General features: G+C 56.4%; 1 protein-coding gene across 3 annotated transcripts in view; it reads left to right on the top strand.

The window, feature by feature from the left end:
- The window catches only part of TTC7B (tetratricopeptide repeat domain 7B), a 239818-nt gene extending 229181 nt beyond the window's left edge, over window positions 1-10637 (top strand). Inside the window, exon 21 of one of the 3 annotated variants that reach the window (XM_029237235.1) lies at window positions 9665-10637. In XM_029237235.1, coding sequence (XP_029093068.1) covers window positions 9665-9886 — 222 coding nt within the window. In that variant the 3' untranslated portion in view covers window positions 9887-10637. The remainder of the gene's footprint in view (window positions 1-9664) is intronic. The other 2 variants (XM_029237233.1, XM_029237234.1) reach the window with 2 other exon arrangements.
- The last annotated feature ends 4460 nt before the right edge of the window (window positions 10638-15097 follow it).

Genomic DNA, 15097 nt, shown 5'->3' with positions numbered 1-15097 from the left:
GACTTGAAGTGGGGTGGGGGAAGGAGCCACCTCGTGATTTGGTTCTGACATCGGAGCAGGGAGGCTGGGGGGATGTGGAGGACAGAGGCCACAGGGGTGCCAGGAGGTTTTCTCGTAACGCTCGTCTCCAACCCCAGAATACGTGGAAAAAGTCTGGCTACCGTGGAGGCCTGGTCCCCACTCTCCTCCCCCCGCCCCCAGCTTCTCAATCCCACCAACCCCGGTCAGGAGCCATCCTCAAGGTCACTGTCCAGTACTGGCCCTTCCCCGGGAGCCGCTCAGCCAGCACTGCCCCTCCTCTTCATGAGGACATCAGCGGCCCTTTGTTGCTCTGAAGGTCAGATGGCCTCATGAACGCTCTGTCCCCACCTGAGCACCGGGGCAGCTAGGTGGGACTCTGAGACCCCCAGGTGACGGTTGCAGCAGCCGTGCACATGCCCTGCTGTGTCCTGGCTCAGATGAGTACATGGTTCTCAAGAATGGCTAGCTTTGGCCTTTGGGGAAACTGGATCAAGTTGAGTAAAGTGGCAAAGAACCAGCCCCTCCCCAAAACTTGAGATCTGTTGATAGGAAAACTGAGTCCCACCAACTCCCAGGGGTCCTTCTCCAGGGCATCCTCGACTCACTCTTGACGGCCTATGGAAGGCTCTGGAGCTCCAGCGGGCAAGGGGCTGTAGGAGGTAGGGTTGCAGACGCCCTCGGCATCAGCCAGGATCCCTAGGATGGGGCTCCTTGGGGACTCCTGGCCGGGTTAGGCGGGGCTTCCGTGGCTGCCATAGTTGCCAAGATACACACACTCGGGCCCCTGACAAGCCAGCGCGCTTCTAAGCACCCAAAGCAAACAGAAATGAAACACAAAACAGAGCCCAGTGTAGACCAGGCCTCACCCAGAGCGGCTGGAATCCAGGTGAAGAAGCTGCAACCCCACCCCATCCGAGTATGACTTCAGTTCCTTTTCAAGGCGTTGTTGGAAAGCAGGGCGGGGCTCAGGGCTGCCCCCTCGCTGCACCCACAAAATGCTCGTGCTCAGAACCAACAGTGCCTTTGACGCTTGCAGAGAAGAGCGGGCCTCCCTAGGCTTGGCATTCAGAGCGCTCCGAGGAAAGCCTTTCCAAGTCGGTTGTCTCCTTGTGGTCTTCTGATATGAAAGAAAAATAGTTTTGAGAACACCACCACTCCACCCTGCTTCTCTCTGATGGATTGCATCTTCAGGAGGAAAATGCAAATACCTGAAGAGAAGTGACGGCAGCGCGCTGGGTTTTCTCACCCAATGTGATGTTTCAGCTGGTGCTGACTCCCAGACCAGCCGACCTGTGGCCTCTGGGAAAGGGTGGGAGCTCGTGTGGGGTCCCTGTTCCCTCTTGGGGACCTGATAGGCTTCCAGAAAGCCCTGACTCTGCCGTGCACATACAGCTGTGTTGAGGGTGGTGTTAAAGCACTGGGCTCCGAAACTAAAACTCTGGGTACTTGCCACCAGGCCTCTCCTCCTGGCACCTTCAGGGGTCGAGCCCCACTCTGCATCCAGGGGTCGTGGCCTTGAGCAAGCCTCTTTTCCTCTCTCGCCCTCTGTTCCCTCATCTGTAAGAGTGTAGGACCAGAAAGTCTGTAGGTGGGTTCTGGGGTTTTCTTGGGGAGCGGTGTCAGATCTGTGGTGAGTGAGCAAACAGCCTGAGGGGAGGCCATGGCAGCCCCTGGGCTCCAGCGGGAGGTGGGCAGCTTCTCCCACGGAGCTGCTCCCCTCCCTCACTCAGCCACCATGCTGATATACCCGGAAGGCGGAGAAGGCTCTGAGTGAGCGGGGTCTGACGGGAGTGTGGACAAGGGTGACCTGAGGCCAGAACTTTGAGGGGCTCATTAGTCAGAAGCACTAGAAGAGGCCATGCCCACTTCTCCCTTCCCCACCATCACAGAGCATCCACACCATCCCCTTTTCCATCCTTCCATCCATTCAACAGACATTCACCTAGAACCTCAGCTGTGCCAGGCCCGCTCTAGGTGCTGCAAAAGCAAAGGCAAATCAGATGGTCCCTGCTCTTACAGAGCGCCAGCCAAGAGGGCATCAGGGATGGCAGTGACGAATCATCTAACCGTGGGCATCCTGGAAGCCCCCCCTGCCCCGCGATCGTTAGGAGGAATGCTAACGCTCATAATCATAATATTGATGATGGGGACCATTCACCAAAGGTTTATCATACTGAGTACTTTACAAACTCTGTCTCATTTAGGCCTCGCTGCTCTCCTGTATTTTAGTACTTGTCCCCATTATACAGACAGAACACCTGAGACCCAGAGGAAGTTGTCCAGGTCAGTGGTGGAGCTAGGATTCAAACCAGTTCGGGGGAGCCTAGAGCCCGTGCTCCTGACCTACCCTCTGCCGTCTCTGAGCGATCCACACCTTTCCCCGGCTGCTGGTGGGTCCCTCTAACTCCGGAGCCACCAGCGGTGACCAGGGCCTGCACAGCCTGTTTCTTGACCCCCTGACACACCTCCCCCAGCCAGCACAGCCACAGCTCAGACTGCAGCCAGCTCAGCAGCTCTGTCATTGTCCCCGAGAGTAACAAGCTGGGGAGACAGGCTTTCCTTTAGCTGCCATCACAATCCCGGGGTCCTGACAATGGGAATTCCACCAGGAGGAGGCTTAACTATCCTTGTCCAAAGCTCGGAGGTGCTGGCTTGCCTTGAACGGTCCCAGCAGCTCAGGTGCAGGCCAGGCCCTGGGAAAGGCTGCAGATCTGGTCATTAGCCCCCATCCAGGATGGGGCCCCTGGCTCACGGGTGCCAGGGAAATCCTTCCCCCTCTGCAAGGCATGCTGTGGTGGGGATCTTGCGGCGATGTTATCTCCCTGTACCTGTGTGCCTAGGGGGACAAGCAGGGGTCTGAGACGCCCTTGAACCCAGCGAAGGGCTGACTTGGCACTTGGGCAGAGCACCACAGGGATGTCTAAAATCTCCAAGGAGCTTTTTGTCCTGCAGCCCGGCTATTGGTCTCCCAGGACCGTGGACAGACGTCTCCGCAGAGCCAGGGCTGCAGCAGTAGAGCCTGCCCAGGGCTCCTGCACGGGTGCCCTCAGCGTGGGACAAGGTGTTTAGTCCTTGGGCAGCTATTTTCACACACGCATGAAAGACATGAATGAGGAAGATGCTAATTGGCTTCAAACTAGCCAAGTCCATTTTGTCTCATTTGAAATAACAAGTTTAATTTAATCCCTTATTTGCAACTTGGTGCATCACCAAGATCTTATTTGTACAAAACACCTGATTATAATAATTACAAGCTTGGGAAGCTGCCTTCATTTGTGTCTGAAGAAAGGGACTAATGAGTTACCTCCTCAGTGGTTCCCGTCTTCTCAGAAGGCCAGCCCCAGACAGCTCCCCACCTCCAGAGTCTCCAGAAAGAGCAGGGCTGGCAAAGGTGGAGGCCTGTTTGCACATCCTCTCCAAGAGAAAGGGAGAGGGCCCAGCGTTAGGAGCACGGGCTGCAGCGTTCACGTCTCAGCTCTGCCACTTACGCCCTGCCTTAGGCAGGAGCCAACATTACCTGCCGAGGCCCCGAGGTGTAGACGTGAGTGAGGGCCTTGGCGCGCCGGCCAAGGCGTAGCCCAGCGCCTGGCACATAGCTCGGTCGTGTTAGGATTGTCACCAGGACCCAGCTTTGAAAGCAGGCCTGCTTCTTGCCCACATCGGTGTCCCCAGCACGTGGCTGGGGTCTGGGCAATCACTCAGTGAGTTTTTGTGCTTTTGATACGGGGGGTACTTACTAAGGTAATGAAATATATGTCAGTCATCGAAATCTCCGTCTGCTGCCAGCCTGAGGGCTGGAGCTGGGAGCCGTGTGCCTCTGGGTAGCCCTGCCTAAGGTAGGCAGTGTAGCCTGGGCTTTGGGGGGAATGGGGATCTTCAGCACTTAAGCAGATGGACTAGAGCCCCAGCAGCGGGGGGCCAGGCCGGGACTGACTAAGGTTGGAGAGGTGGGCGGGGGCCGGGGGCTGTGTCCTGCAGAAATACCTGGGCTGACAAATCAGCCTGGATGAACCCAGAGGTCTGTACCGGGAGAAAGTTGGCCCCAGCTGGTGGTGAGAACATTTTGGCCTCTGATCTTTGCAGAAGAGAGGAAGCAGGGGGCCTGAAGAATGAAAAAGACAGCAGGGTCCTAATGCATAAGCACACATCAAAGCCAGGGGAGGCCTCTCACAACGTAGAGGGGCTCAGGAGGTGTGTCAGTCCTGACAGCCAGGCCCGTCCAGGTCCCATCCCACCTCTGGCCAACCTGCCGGCAACGCTGGCCCAGTACAGTGACTCAGACCCCAGCTGGAGCTTGTTCTGGTTGGTCTCCTCGTGTGACTGATTTCTGAGCTGCTCTTGGCTCACTGGGGCACTGGGGAGAGGCCGATTTTTCATTCCCTGGCCAAGCCTGAGCTGGCAGCCCCTAGCAAGTCCGATGTCTCCCCGAGCTGCTCCAGCTTTAGGAATTAGTTCCACTAGACAGATTGCTCAGGAAGCTTCAAGGTCATCTGGAAATGGTAGCCTGTTCGTACATTCGGAATATAAGTCCAGGAATGGGCTGGAAATTTCCAAGCCCACGAGAACACTAGAGAATCACAAAGGCCCTTAGCTGCCCAGCACTGAGGGCGACGGGTCAGATTAGCCCAGTGGCTGGTTCCTGCAGGCATTTTGGGGGGTACACTTGCCGCTGCCATGTACCCTAGAGCCCCCAAGATAGGGTAGATTGAGCAGCCTGCCACTTTCTAAACAAAATTCCCAGCAAGAGGACTGGGGCTCTCGTCCCCACTCCAGCAGAGCAGGGGCAGGCCATTGCTGCTGTGACCTCCGGGCCTCGCTGGACCAAGGCCCTGGTCCTCCTGGGTCTCCGCATCTCATTGGTCTGCCTTCCGGCTAACAGGAGCCCCAGTCCTTTGGCGGCTGCAGCCACCCCAAGCCTCAAGGTCACAGCCGGCCTGTGGGCCACCAAAGGGAGGCAAGGAGCCTTCCGGTCCTTGAGTGAATATACAGGATGCTCCCAAACAGGAGAAAAGCTGTGCCCTGGAGAGGAGCCACCTCCCCATTGTAACCGTGGGAAGGAGCGACAGAGCCGGCCGTCAGGGGTCAGAGAAAGTGGAAGGGAGAGACAGCATGGCGGGTGCCCGTTTACTGTTGCTCAGATGTAACTGGGTTAGTGCCTGAGGGGCACCGGGCTTGTCTCTTAAAGTGACAGAGGCAGCAGTGAGCGGATGAGAAGCCAAGGTGGGGAGAACGGGGCTTTGGCCTCAGGCAGACCTGGGCTGGCCTGCAAGCTCCATACTCATGTGCCCTGTGACCTTGGGCAAGACACTTGGCCTTTCTGAACCTGTCTCCTTATATCTAAAGTGGAGGAAATAGGAGATGAGCCAAAGCCAAGTTCAAGTGTCCGGCATAGTGCCCGACGGGGAGACGGAACTCCGGGTACAGAAAGGAAACAGCACAAGGTTGCTTCTACTGCAGCAGAGCCAGTGGGACCTAAGTTATATTCTCCACCTGCACCAATTAACCAAGCATGCCTCTTTGTGGCTTACCAGGTGGCTTGTCCCCATCACCATTTGCCAAACACGCAATCTGTGCCTCCCTGCCTGGTAGAGCCGCTCAGAAAACATGTGTGTTCAATAATTTGATGCATTGAGAAAGTCTTGCGTTGAAGGAACGCGACGGGACTCCTTCTGTAACCTTTAAATGCCCGTGTTTGCTGCCATTACCCAGACCCTCCTCCCTACTCTCATTTCTCTGTTGGCTAAATCAGAATGTTCTAGCATGAGCTGGGGCTGATAACCTCCCCTGGAAGAAAGGGGGCATAGCCCTCACGTCCTGGGAAAGTGGCCTCCCGTTCTTTCCACCTGACCTTCGAGGTTGGGAAGTGCAGGTGTCAAGCTGTCAGGTTTTCTCTAACGGAGGGCGGAGGGCCGGAGTAGGGGGGGCGCCACCCGGGAGAGGGATGCAGTTACTCCCCACCCCACCGTGCACTCCACACCCGAATGGCCTTCAGGGAGGCCCGAAGAGTTGGGAGACGCAGGTTCTGGCCCGGCTCTGCAGTAAGCAGCTTATGCCAGGGCAAGAGACCCGGAGCCTCTAGGCACCCTGGCATACTCACCTGCAAAATGGGGGTAGGAGGACCCAGTGCGTGAGCATATTTTCCGCCGCATAGTAGGTGCTCCTCAACTGTGGGCTCTTTCTCCACAGCAATAAAAGCAGGCCTTGCACGCGGGTGCTTCTGTGTCCTGGCCACGCCTGTGTGAAATTGCTCTGGAGCCTCCAGGTGAGCTAAGCACTTGGAGCAGGGCCTGGTGTGCCATAAACACTGTTAGCACTCGCTGCCCCTCTTATTATTAATATTCATCCTGCCAGGAAGCCCGGGTCCACACTGAACGTCCGCCCTTGTCCCCTTATCCCCTCCTGGGTGGGTAGGGAGTGGGTGCTCTGGGGAGGGAGCCATGAGGAGAAAACCCTGTGGACGCGGGAAGTGCTTCCCTGCGGTGGCCTCATGTGCAAACAGGGGGCTTTCACGGTAGTCCCAGCAAACCTGACCCTGACCAGCCTAGGAAGGCAGCCGAAACCCAGCAGTGCTCACTGCAGAACGGGGAGGCCTTGCAGTCTGAGGAGAGCAAATTCCAGAAACCCAGTAAAATCCTAATTGCGAGCACTGGCTTCTGCCACCTCTTTTGTTCTGAAGCTTGGAACACCCTCCTGCCTGGCCCTGGCCACCCCCCCGGAGCCCCCAGCTCTGGCAGATCCAGTCCAGGACCTACTCGTACCCAGGGACTCCAGGGTGGACATTGTTACAGCATATCTAGATGTTAATAAGAAAGGACACGTATGCAGTTTGCCTCTTAGAGAAGCTGGACCTGACCTTAAAGTCTGCAGCCTCTGTTGGCCTGAGGCCTCCTCTACCTCCTCACTCAGGGAGCCTCCCCGAGCTGGCTCCCCTCCCAGAGATGAGGCGTCACACCCTGTGCTGGGGCCGTGGGTCTCCCAGGCCCCTCTGACTGCAAGCTCCTCCGGGGTTGGCCTCACGGCTCCCATGCCAGCTGCTCATAGGTGCAGGCGACTCTGGGAAGTCAGGCTGCTTTTCTGGCTCTCAGACACCACCCCCAGGGCCACAAGCCCGGGGCAAGGTCAGCCGGACAGCCCTCAGGGCCTGGACACCAACTGCTGAGGGCACCTCCTACCCCGTCTACGAGCTCATCTTGGAGGCCAGAGCCCTTTGGAGTGGGCCCACCTGGCCCAGGCTGCACGTTATGCCCCTGCACTGCCTGGGTCTGCCCCTTGCCCGCCGGTGAAGTACAGCTTTGAGGAAACCAGGGAGGGCTCACCCCTGCCACACGTGAGCCACAGAAAGAAAGTACAGGGCCGAGATTTGAAGGACCGGTGAGTCAGGCCACATTCTTGGGCAGGAAGACAAAACACTGTAAGGATGTTAGGCTTCTCCACACTCTTAGAGCTTTCATGCAAGTACAATTCAACTCCCAAAGGGAAGCCACAAAGTGATTTTTAAAATTCATCTGGACTAGTACAGGGCAAGATTGTCAATAAATACACTGAAAGCGAAGAGCGATGAGGAAAGGCTCTAATCCCACCTGTTCAATCCTAATGTGGAATAAGGAAATCCAAACAGCACGGTGCTTATGTGAAAGGAAGGTGGTGTAGCTCATCGGAAAATTTAAGAAGCCCCCCCCCCTCCCCCGCATCTCTTGCAGTAATTCACTGTGTGACAAAGGCAGTGCCTCACAGGAATGGGGGGGGGGGAGTAGCTAGTTTGTGTCCAGCTACGTAGAGGAGACCCACTGAGGTTTCCTATCTGCTGGGGAAAGTGGACAACTACGGGGGCGGGGCGGGGGAGTCAGATCACAACAAATGGAATCCAAGGCATGTCAGTTCTTTGAAAGGATAACTGCCTAAGCTTTGAAGTGACAATCAATCAATCAGTAAATAACCAAAGATCAACAAATTCAACTTAAAAAACTAAAAACTTCTGTTCACAGAAGAAAAAAAACCCTCAAAAGTCAAAAACAGACTTTAGACAATTACGGTAACAGATAACACGTCTTCTAATGGGCATGGGAAATATTGAATATTTAACCTCAATTGTTATTTAAGAAATGCAGGTTTTGACAAGGAGGGGACAATCTGCACTTACAAAATTAGTAAAAATAAAGAGTAATGATAGCGGGGGTGGGGCAGGGACGGACCACTGCAACTCTGTAGATGGCTAAAAACGTGACGCCACCCTTTGGGGATATCATTTGCAAAATATTTGGAGAACCCTAAAGAGTCTTATCCTCTGACCCAGTAACGCCACTTTGGGGAAATTTGTCCTAAAGGAAGAGTCTCCAAATGGTTGTCCAGCTGGTTCCACTGAGCCTGTCCAGGGCCTCTGGGGAGCCCACTGGGGACTCTGGGCCCCCCCCTTGTCCTACCCCCAGCAGTTCCTTTTTGTCTGTTTATACCCATAATGTGTGAGCGTGAGCAGTAAGATTCCATTTAGCCAAAGATTTCCGGGGCTATAAAAAACGCTTTGAGGGCTTCCCTGGTGGCGCAGTGGTTGAGAGTCCGCCTGCCGATGCAGGGGACACGGGTTCGTGCCCCGGTCCGGGAAGATCCCACATGCTGCAGAGCGGCTGGGCCCGTGAGCTATGGCCGCTGAGCCTGTGCGTCTGGATCCTGTGCTCCGCAACGGGAGCGGCCACAACAGTGAGAGGCCCGCGTACCGCAAAAAAAAAAAAAAACGCTTTGAAATCCATTCGTCTAAAAGAGCACAGAGGGCTGTCTGGAAAGATGTTCGTTGGGTACAGCCTAAATGTCTCCCCCGTGAGGGAGACGTTGAATAAATGAGAGTGTATCTGTTGGATGAAAGAGTACAAACACATCAGTTGCGGAGATGCACAACTTGGAAACACGGTTATGATAAAATATTTGGGGACCAACACATACGCCCTGATTAAAACTAAAATGACAGCTGTGCGGGGGCCGAGCCTGGAGTGCACAGGGGACAGTGAGATCGGGGGCGTGGTTAGGGTAAAGGCCTGTGAGCAGGTAGAAATCTCTGTTCTAATTGTTGTGGTAGTAAGGCCACAAATGACATTTCTTGAGGTTAAAAAAAATAAAAGTTGGCAGACACCCTTCTGTTCAGGCAAGTGTCCGCCGTTACACGCAGGACGCCCTTGAGTCAGTACAGACCATGGCCCATCCAAACGGTTCGTTCCTGGGTGAACCCTTTGAAATCGCCATTTTTATGGTTCAAAAATGGCTGAGGGCTTCCCTGGTGGCGCAGTGGTTGAGAGTCCGCCTGCCGATGCAGGGGACACGGGTTCGTGCCCCGGAACGGCTGGGCCCGTGAGCCGTGGCCGCTGAGCCTGCGCGTCCGGAGCCTGTGCTCCGCAACGGGAGAGGCCACGACAGTGAGAGGCCCGCGTACCGCAAAAAAAAAAAAAAAAAAAAATGGCTGAACATCGGTAACTTCATACAGTTCATGGTTCGAGCGATTCTTTTGACTCTTAGCCCCAAGTGCAGGAAGAACTTGAACTTACGTTGTGCCCAGCCCAATGGAGATGCATGCCTCCCTCCAAGGAACGTGCCGAAACTCAAGGACAGATAGGAGTGCAGAGGGGTAGTCTCTCTGACTGTCTGTCTGTCTCTGCAGGCCCTGATCCTCCACCAGCTGGGCCGCTACAGTCTGGCCGAGAAGATCCTCCGGGACGCAGTGCAGGTGAACTCCACGGCCCACGAGGTCTGGAACGGACTGGGTGAGGTCCTGCAAGCTCAGGGCAACGACGCGGCGGCCACTGAGTGCTTCCTGACGGCCTTGGAGCTGGAGGCCAGCAGCCCCGCAGTGCCCTTCACCATCATCCCCCGTGTGCTCTGAGCAGCGCCCCAGCCTCACTGCTGCCCAGGCCAAGGGGGCCCCGCCTGGGCGCTGAGGGTCGAGTGTGCGCACGAAGGCCCTGGATGAATGTGCGACTGACCACAGTGGACTAAACAAACCAACCCCTGGTCATCGCTCTCTACGTGCATTTCTATTGTCGTTTCCGCCAGCCCAATGATAGTTTCTGAATCTACTGACATTGTTCAAAATGGATCATGTGCCATATTTTGTTAGCTGACATCTAAGTTTTAAGTAAAATGATCATGGAGTTAATCTGCAAATGTAGAAAAATATATTCAAAGTTAAAATTCAGTGGCAGAACAGATTATTTTTATCAGAGCTCTAAAGAAAACTGTTCTCTCCCCACCATCACCACTCCTGCCCTACCCTTGGCCCAGAAACCAAATGTGAATTTTCTGTTTTCCGCCTCAGTACTCGTCCAAGCCAGGACACCAGCCGACAATTTCTTGGTTTTGTTGTCAGTAATTGTACCATGTGATAAATTACTGCCCTCACTTAGAACAAAGCCTGAGTCCAAGAATATTTATATTTTACCAATATAGGCCTGTTACAAGAGAAGGAAATATGAGTTATTTAAGTTTAACTTTTTTATGTGAATTCAGAGTTTATTTATCGATGGAAATATGTACAAAGAAGCTTCAAATGGAATATTTACCGACATTCCTTATACATGACAGACACTTGGCTAAATGGAAAGATGAAGTTAATAATAAAATGATTTTTAAATGGACCCATGGCTTGTGTTGTTCGTGAAAGCCCACAGACCCGAGAGAGGTTAAGACTCAGTTCCTGGGGTGGGGAGCTTTCGGCGCCTGGGGGCCACCCTGGACAGGTCAGCCCTTGGAACTAGGAGGTCCAGCCCTGATTTTAGTGTGGGAATTCACCTTTCCCAGCTCTCCGCATGTTGCCTGGGATTGGAGCCTATGACTGAGGCTTGGCCAGTTAACATCTAGCATCCACTTCTACGGAGGATGGGGAATGAGCATGTGACCTGAAATGGTCCAATGAGAGTGGGAGCTGCAAGCAAAGAGTCTCACTCTCCTGAGGGACTTAAACCTGAGAGGTGAGGCTGGAACTGTAGTAGCCGTCCTGCCACAGTGAGGAGAGGGCATGTAGAGGTTTGGGGGCCAGATGTGAAGTCAGAGACTCAGCCCAACAGAGTGAATAGTAAAGATCAAGAACCAGAGAGAACTTGAGCAGGCCTCTCTAATCCCCCAGAGCTGCTTGGCTGAGCAGATGTGGGGTGACCCCAGCCTGCCAGGACCCAGGGAAGTGTGGAGAGCCTGAGCTCTGATCGTAGCACCCTAAGTCTCAATCCCCCTCCCCCTAAGCTAGGCACAACCTCCCTGACTCACTAGGCAGGCAGGTGAGGGGGCAGCTGACGTCTGGAGAGAGACTGAAGGTAAGAGCTCACCGTAGGCAGAGCAGGTAGGCATCCCAACTTTAGCACTGGCCCTGCCAGGCAGCACCTGGAGCTGCGGGTGGTCATAAGTCATGGAATTTGCAACGTGAGACACTGGCAGGAAAGGACAGGTGCTCAGAGGGGCAGCAGCTAGCCCTGGCTGGAGGGTCAGGGCCAGCCTGCCGTCCTGTGCAGCACTGCGGGAAGAGACCCTCCCAGGTCAGGACCGGGAAGGCAGGAGGCCAGGGCCACCCAAGGATAATAGTCTAGGTATCATACCAGCCACTCTCTCCCAGGCTGGCTGTGTGCCAGGGCCTTGCCTTGGAAAGTCCTGCGCACGTCAGCCTGCGCAGGGTCGCTGGTGATGGCTGCTGTCTGCCTGTCCACCATCTGTCCCCTCCGTAGTGTCCCATCTCCCTTGGGAGAACTCAGTCTCCACCCGTATGGCTCAAGGATGAACACATGGGCCCGGCCTTTTCGTCCAGAACTCTACAGCCCCCAAGCTTAGTGACTGGTTCAGGTTTAGACATGTGGCCCAAACTTGGCCAATGGGAGGCCCCTCTAGCACTTGTGTTATGGAAATATTAGAAAAAATCTCTTTCTACTGGGTTTGACATCCTGATAGGACGCCAGCCTGGGGATGCGGGTGGCCATTTGGCATCATGTGGGATGGCCTGCCTGAGAATGATGCCAACTCAGGAAAAGAGTGAGGAGGTAGAAAGACTGGGTCCCAGGGTCATGGCTGGAACACGAAAGCTCCAGCCCCGCACCCCCCCAGTTGGAAGGGAATGGGAGGGCAGGTGGGCCAGGAAGGGGAGGACGAAGAAGTGAGGGGAGAGGGGATGCCCTTCTTTAAAGGGAGCCAGCCCTCCTCCCCACCACCAGCAGCGGGGAAGCGTCTTGGGGACAGGGCCAGGTTGGGGCCTGGGCCAGGTCCCAGGTTCACTCTCAGGACCAGGGAGGGCTGTGAGCTCAGGATCTCCCCAGGTGGGAACCAAGGCCTCCTTCCCCTGGACCCCTTACCTGCTCATGGCCCAAGAGAGGGCCTGTGCGTGTCCCTGTCTGTGACCGCATGGAACAGCCCCCAGAGTCCTCCGGATGGTCACTCCGAGCTCCTCTGTGGTCACATGACCATCCTTGGATCCCATCTGCCCCCCGGAAGTCCTGCCCTTAGCCAGGCACCCATCTCACACACTCTGGAGATCTTCGCACTCCACCCTGTCTGCTCTGGGCACGTCGGGCAGCCTCTCACTCCCACCTCAGCCGTGGCCCCAGCCCAGCGGCCCTTCCTCAGCTCCCCCGGCATCACCGGCGCGGGGTAAGATGGCAGGCTCGGCTGAAGGCTTGGGGGCAGCAGAGGGGGTTCTGAGGCAGAGCCAGCCACTCCGTGCCCTGCCGTGTCCCTCTTCCACGCCCTCCTGGCCTCTCCCACAGGGAGCCTCTGGCTGCACAGTGCCTCCTCCTTCACCTCCACCTAACTCCTTCCTGCCCTCTCCCCCTCCCCCCACCCCCTCTACCTCTCATGCCCAACTGGGGGGCACCAAGTGAGTTGTAGAATTGGCAGTAGCCCGCTCAGTCCTCCTCTGGTTCCTCTCCCTCCCGCCTGCTCTGGAAGCATCCACAGAGGGGACCACAAGCTCCTGAGGCCGTGCTCAAGTCCTGTCCAGGGGCAGACGGGCAGTGGGCAGACCGTGCCAGGCTGTGAGGACCCCAGCCCCCTTCCCCCCCAACACACACACACAAGCGGATGGCTGGTCCCCAGGAGACTGACCCTCAGAACTGCCACCAGCCTTCCTCCCACTCGAGGTCAGCTCATTTCCTGCTGCCTCCTCCCACTCCACGGCCAGATGGGACCAGGAAAAGGACATCCTGCAAATGTCTCAGGCAGGCAGGGGCTCCTCCAGAAGGTCTTTGGGGGCTAGGCCGAGACCCCCACCCCCGCCCTGCCCCGCCAAGGCCATACCCTGGGGGACCCATTCCAGCTCTGTGCCTGCCGGGGGGTGACCCTGAATCACTGTCCCTCTCTGGGGACAGGCCCCCCTGCCAGCCTGCCCTCCCAGCTGAGACATGAGTCAGCAGGCAGCTGTAGCGGGTGTGCGGTGCCAGGAAGGGGCCACCACCCCATGGGGCCACCGCGAGGGGCCTGGGAGCCAGGCTGCTGCTGGACTCCTCCTGGATGCTCAGGCCCAGAGTGACGCTGGCTACGGGGGGTGGCAGGCAGGTCGTGGGGTGCCTTCTGCCCGTCCGCCTGGAGCAGCAGCTCCAGCTGGGCCACCCAGAGCCTCCAGGGCCCTCCCTGCCTCCCCCGTCTTCTACTGGTTGACCCCTGGCCCCCTGAGGACAATAGGCTTTCCTGGTGACCACTGGGCTGTGGGTCACACAGATCTGGCTGGAATCCCAGCTCTGCCCGGTCACGTCACCGCCAGTGGAGAAGGGCCTCCAGCTCCTGTCTCAACGTAGGGGTGACATTTCCCCTCACACCGCCGTTGGGCCTGTTAATACAGCCTCGATGAAGCACGGGACCTGGGCCCCGGGTGCACTGCAGGGACGCCCCTCTTTCTCCCCTGCCTGGAGTGAGGCGAGTTCCTGGGGAGACAGGCCGCTCCCTCCTCCCTCTTCCCACACAGAACTATTTGCAACCACATGGCGATTCCCACCGCGCTTCATTCGCTCTCTGCCTGGAGGAGGAGATGAGACGCCTGGGCCGGGGACCTCCTGCCCACCGCGCCAGGACAGCAGGGGTGCAGCTGGTGGCCTCCCTCACCTTTGCCTCCTCGGCCCCCGGGTCCAGGAGAGGAGGAGAGCCAGCCCTGCCCACACGCGCCATGAAGCTCATGGCTGCAGCTGCCTGAAGCAGGGCCTGTGTCCAAGGGCTCGGGCCGTGGGGCCGGCCAGCCGGGCTTTGAATCTGGGCCTGGATGCTCATTCTCTGAGGAACCTTGTGGTGGGGGGGACGGGGGAGCCGTCACTAGTCCTGAGTCTCAGCTTCCTCATCTGTCAAATGGGCAGAACAAGATCACTGCAAAGATTCAGTGTGTGTAACATAGGCACAGCGCTCAACAGGTACATGTGCGCCATTGATGGTACCCGTGTTAACATGACTTTCACCACCACTGTGCTTATCGTTACTCTCCGGTGAGAGCCAAGCCTGGCCCTCCCATGCAGCACCCCCAAGGTCATGGTGGGAAGGAGGGGATTCCAGCCTGAGCTTCAGCCCCAGCCCCCCGCCCCACTGCCCCTCAGCAGCACCCGGGAAGGTACAGCTGCCGGGAAGGCGGGCCCTCCCCCGGATCCCCCTTTGTTAGCTACCAGGTTCTGAGCACCTCCTGTGGCCTTAGGTGGTCACAGTCTAGGTGGGAACTGGAGAGACAGCAAACAGAGCAGTAAATAAATAATTACTGGATAGATGGCAGTGCTGGGAGCAAGTTTTAAGTAATGGGTGGATGGCTACTTTAGATGTGGTGGCCAGGGGACACTTCTGTGAGGCAGTGACACTGAGTGATGGGAAGGCCCCCCACCATGGAGAGAGGTAGGAGTCTGGGGTTCTCTGCCTAAAAGAGGATCATGTACAGACTTCCTGAGGGAAAACCATGGCCAAGAAACCTGTGGTTCTGCCACTTTTTACTCTAGATGCCTGGGCCTGGCAGTGTGCAAAAAGGGGCCCATCCTCTAATTGTCAGCAAGGAACTGACAATCTGACCGTGTGAAGATGAAAAAGCATTCTCTAAACTGAAAAGATGTGGCCCATTTTAAATCCTCTCAAGGTTTGTTTGTTTTTTTTAACATGG

This window comes from Monodon monoceros, unplaced genomic scaffold, assembly GCF_005190385.1.
Source record: "Monodon monoceros isolate NGI ecotype Baffin Bay Population unplaced genomic scaffold, NGI_Narwhal_1 Super_Scaffold_21, whole genome shotgun sequence".
Classification (NCBI taxonomy): Eukaryota; Metazoa; Chordata; class Mammalia; order Artiodactyla; family Monodontidae; genus Monodon; species Monodon monoceros.
Note: the sequence above shows the minus strand (reverse complement) of the source record. Positions and strands in the feature narration are given on the sequence as shown.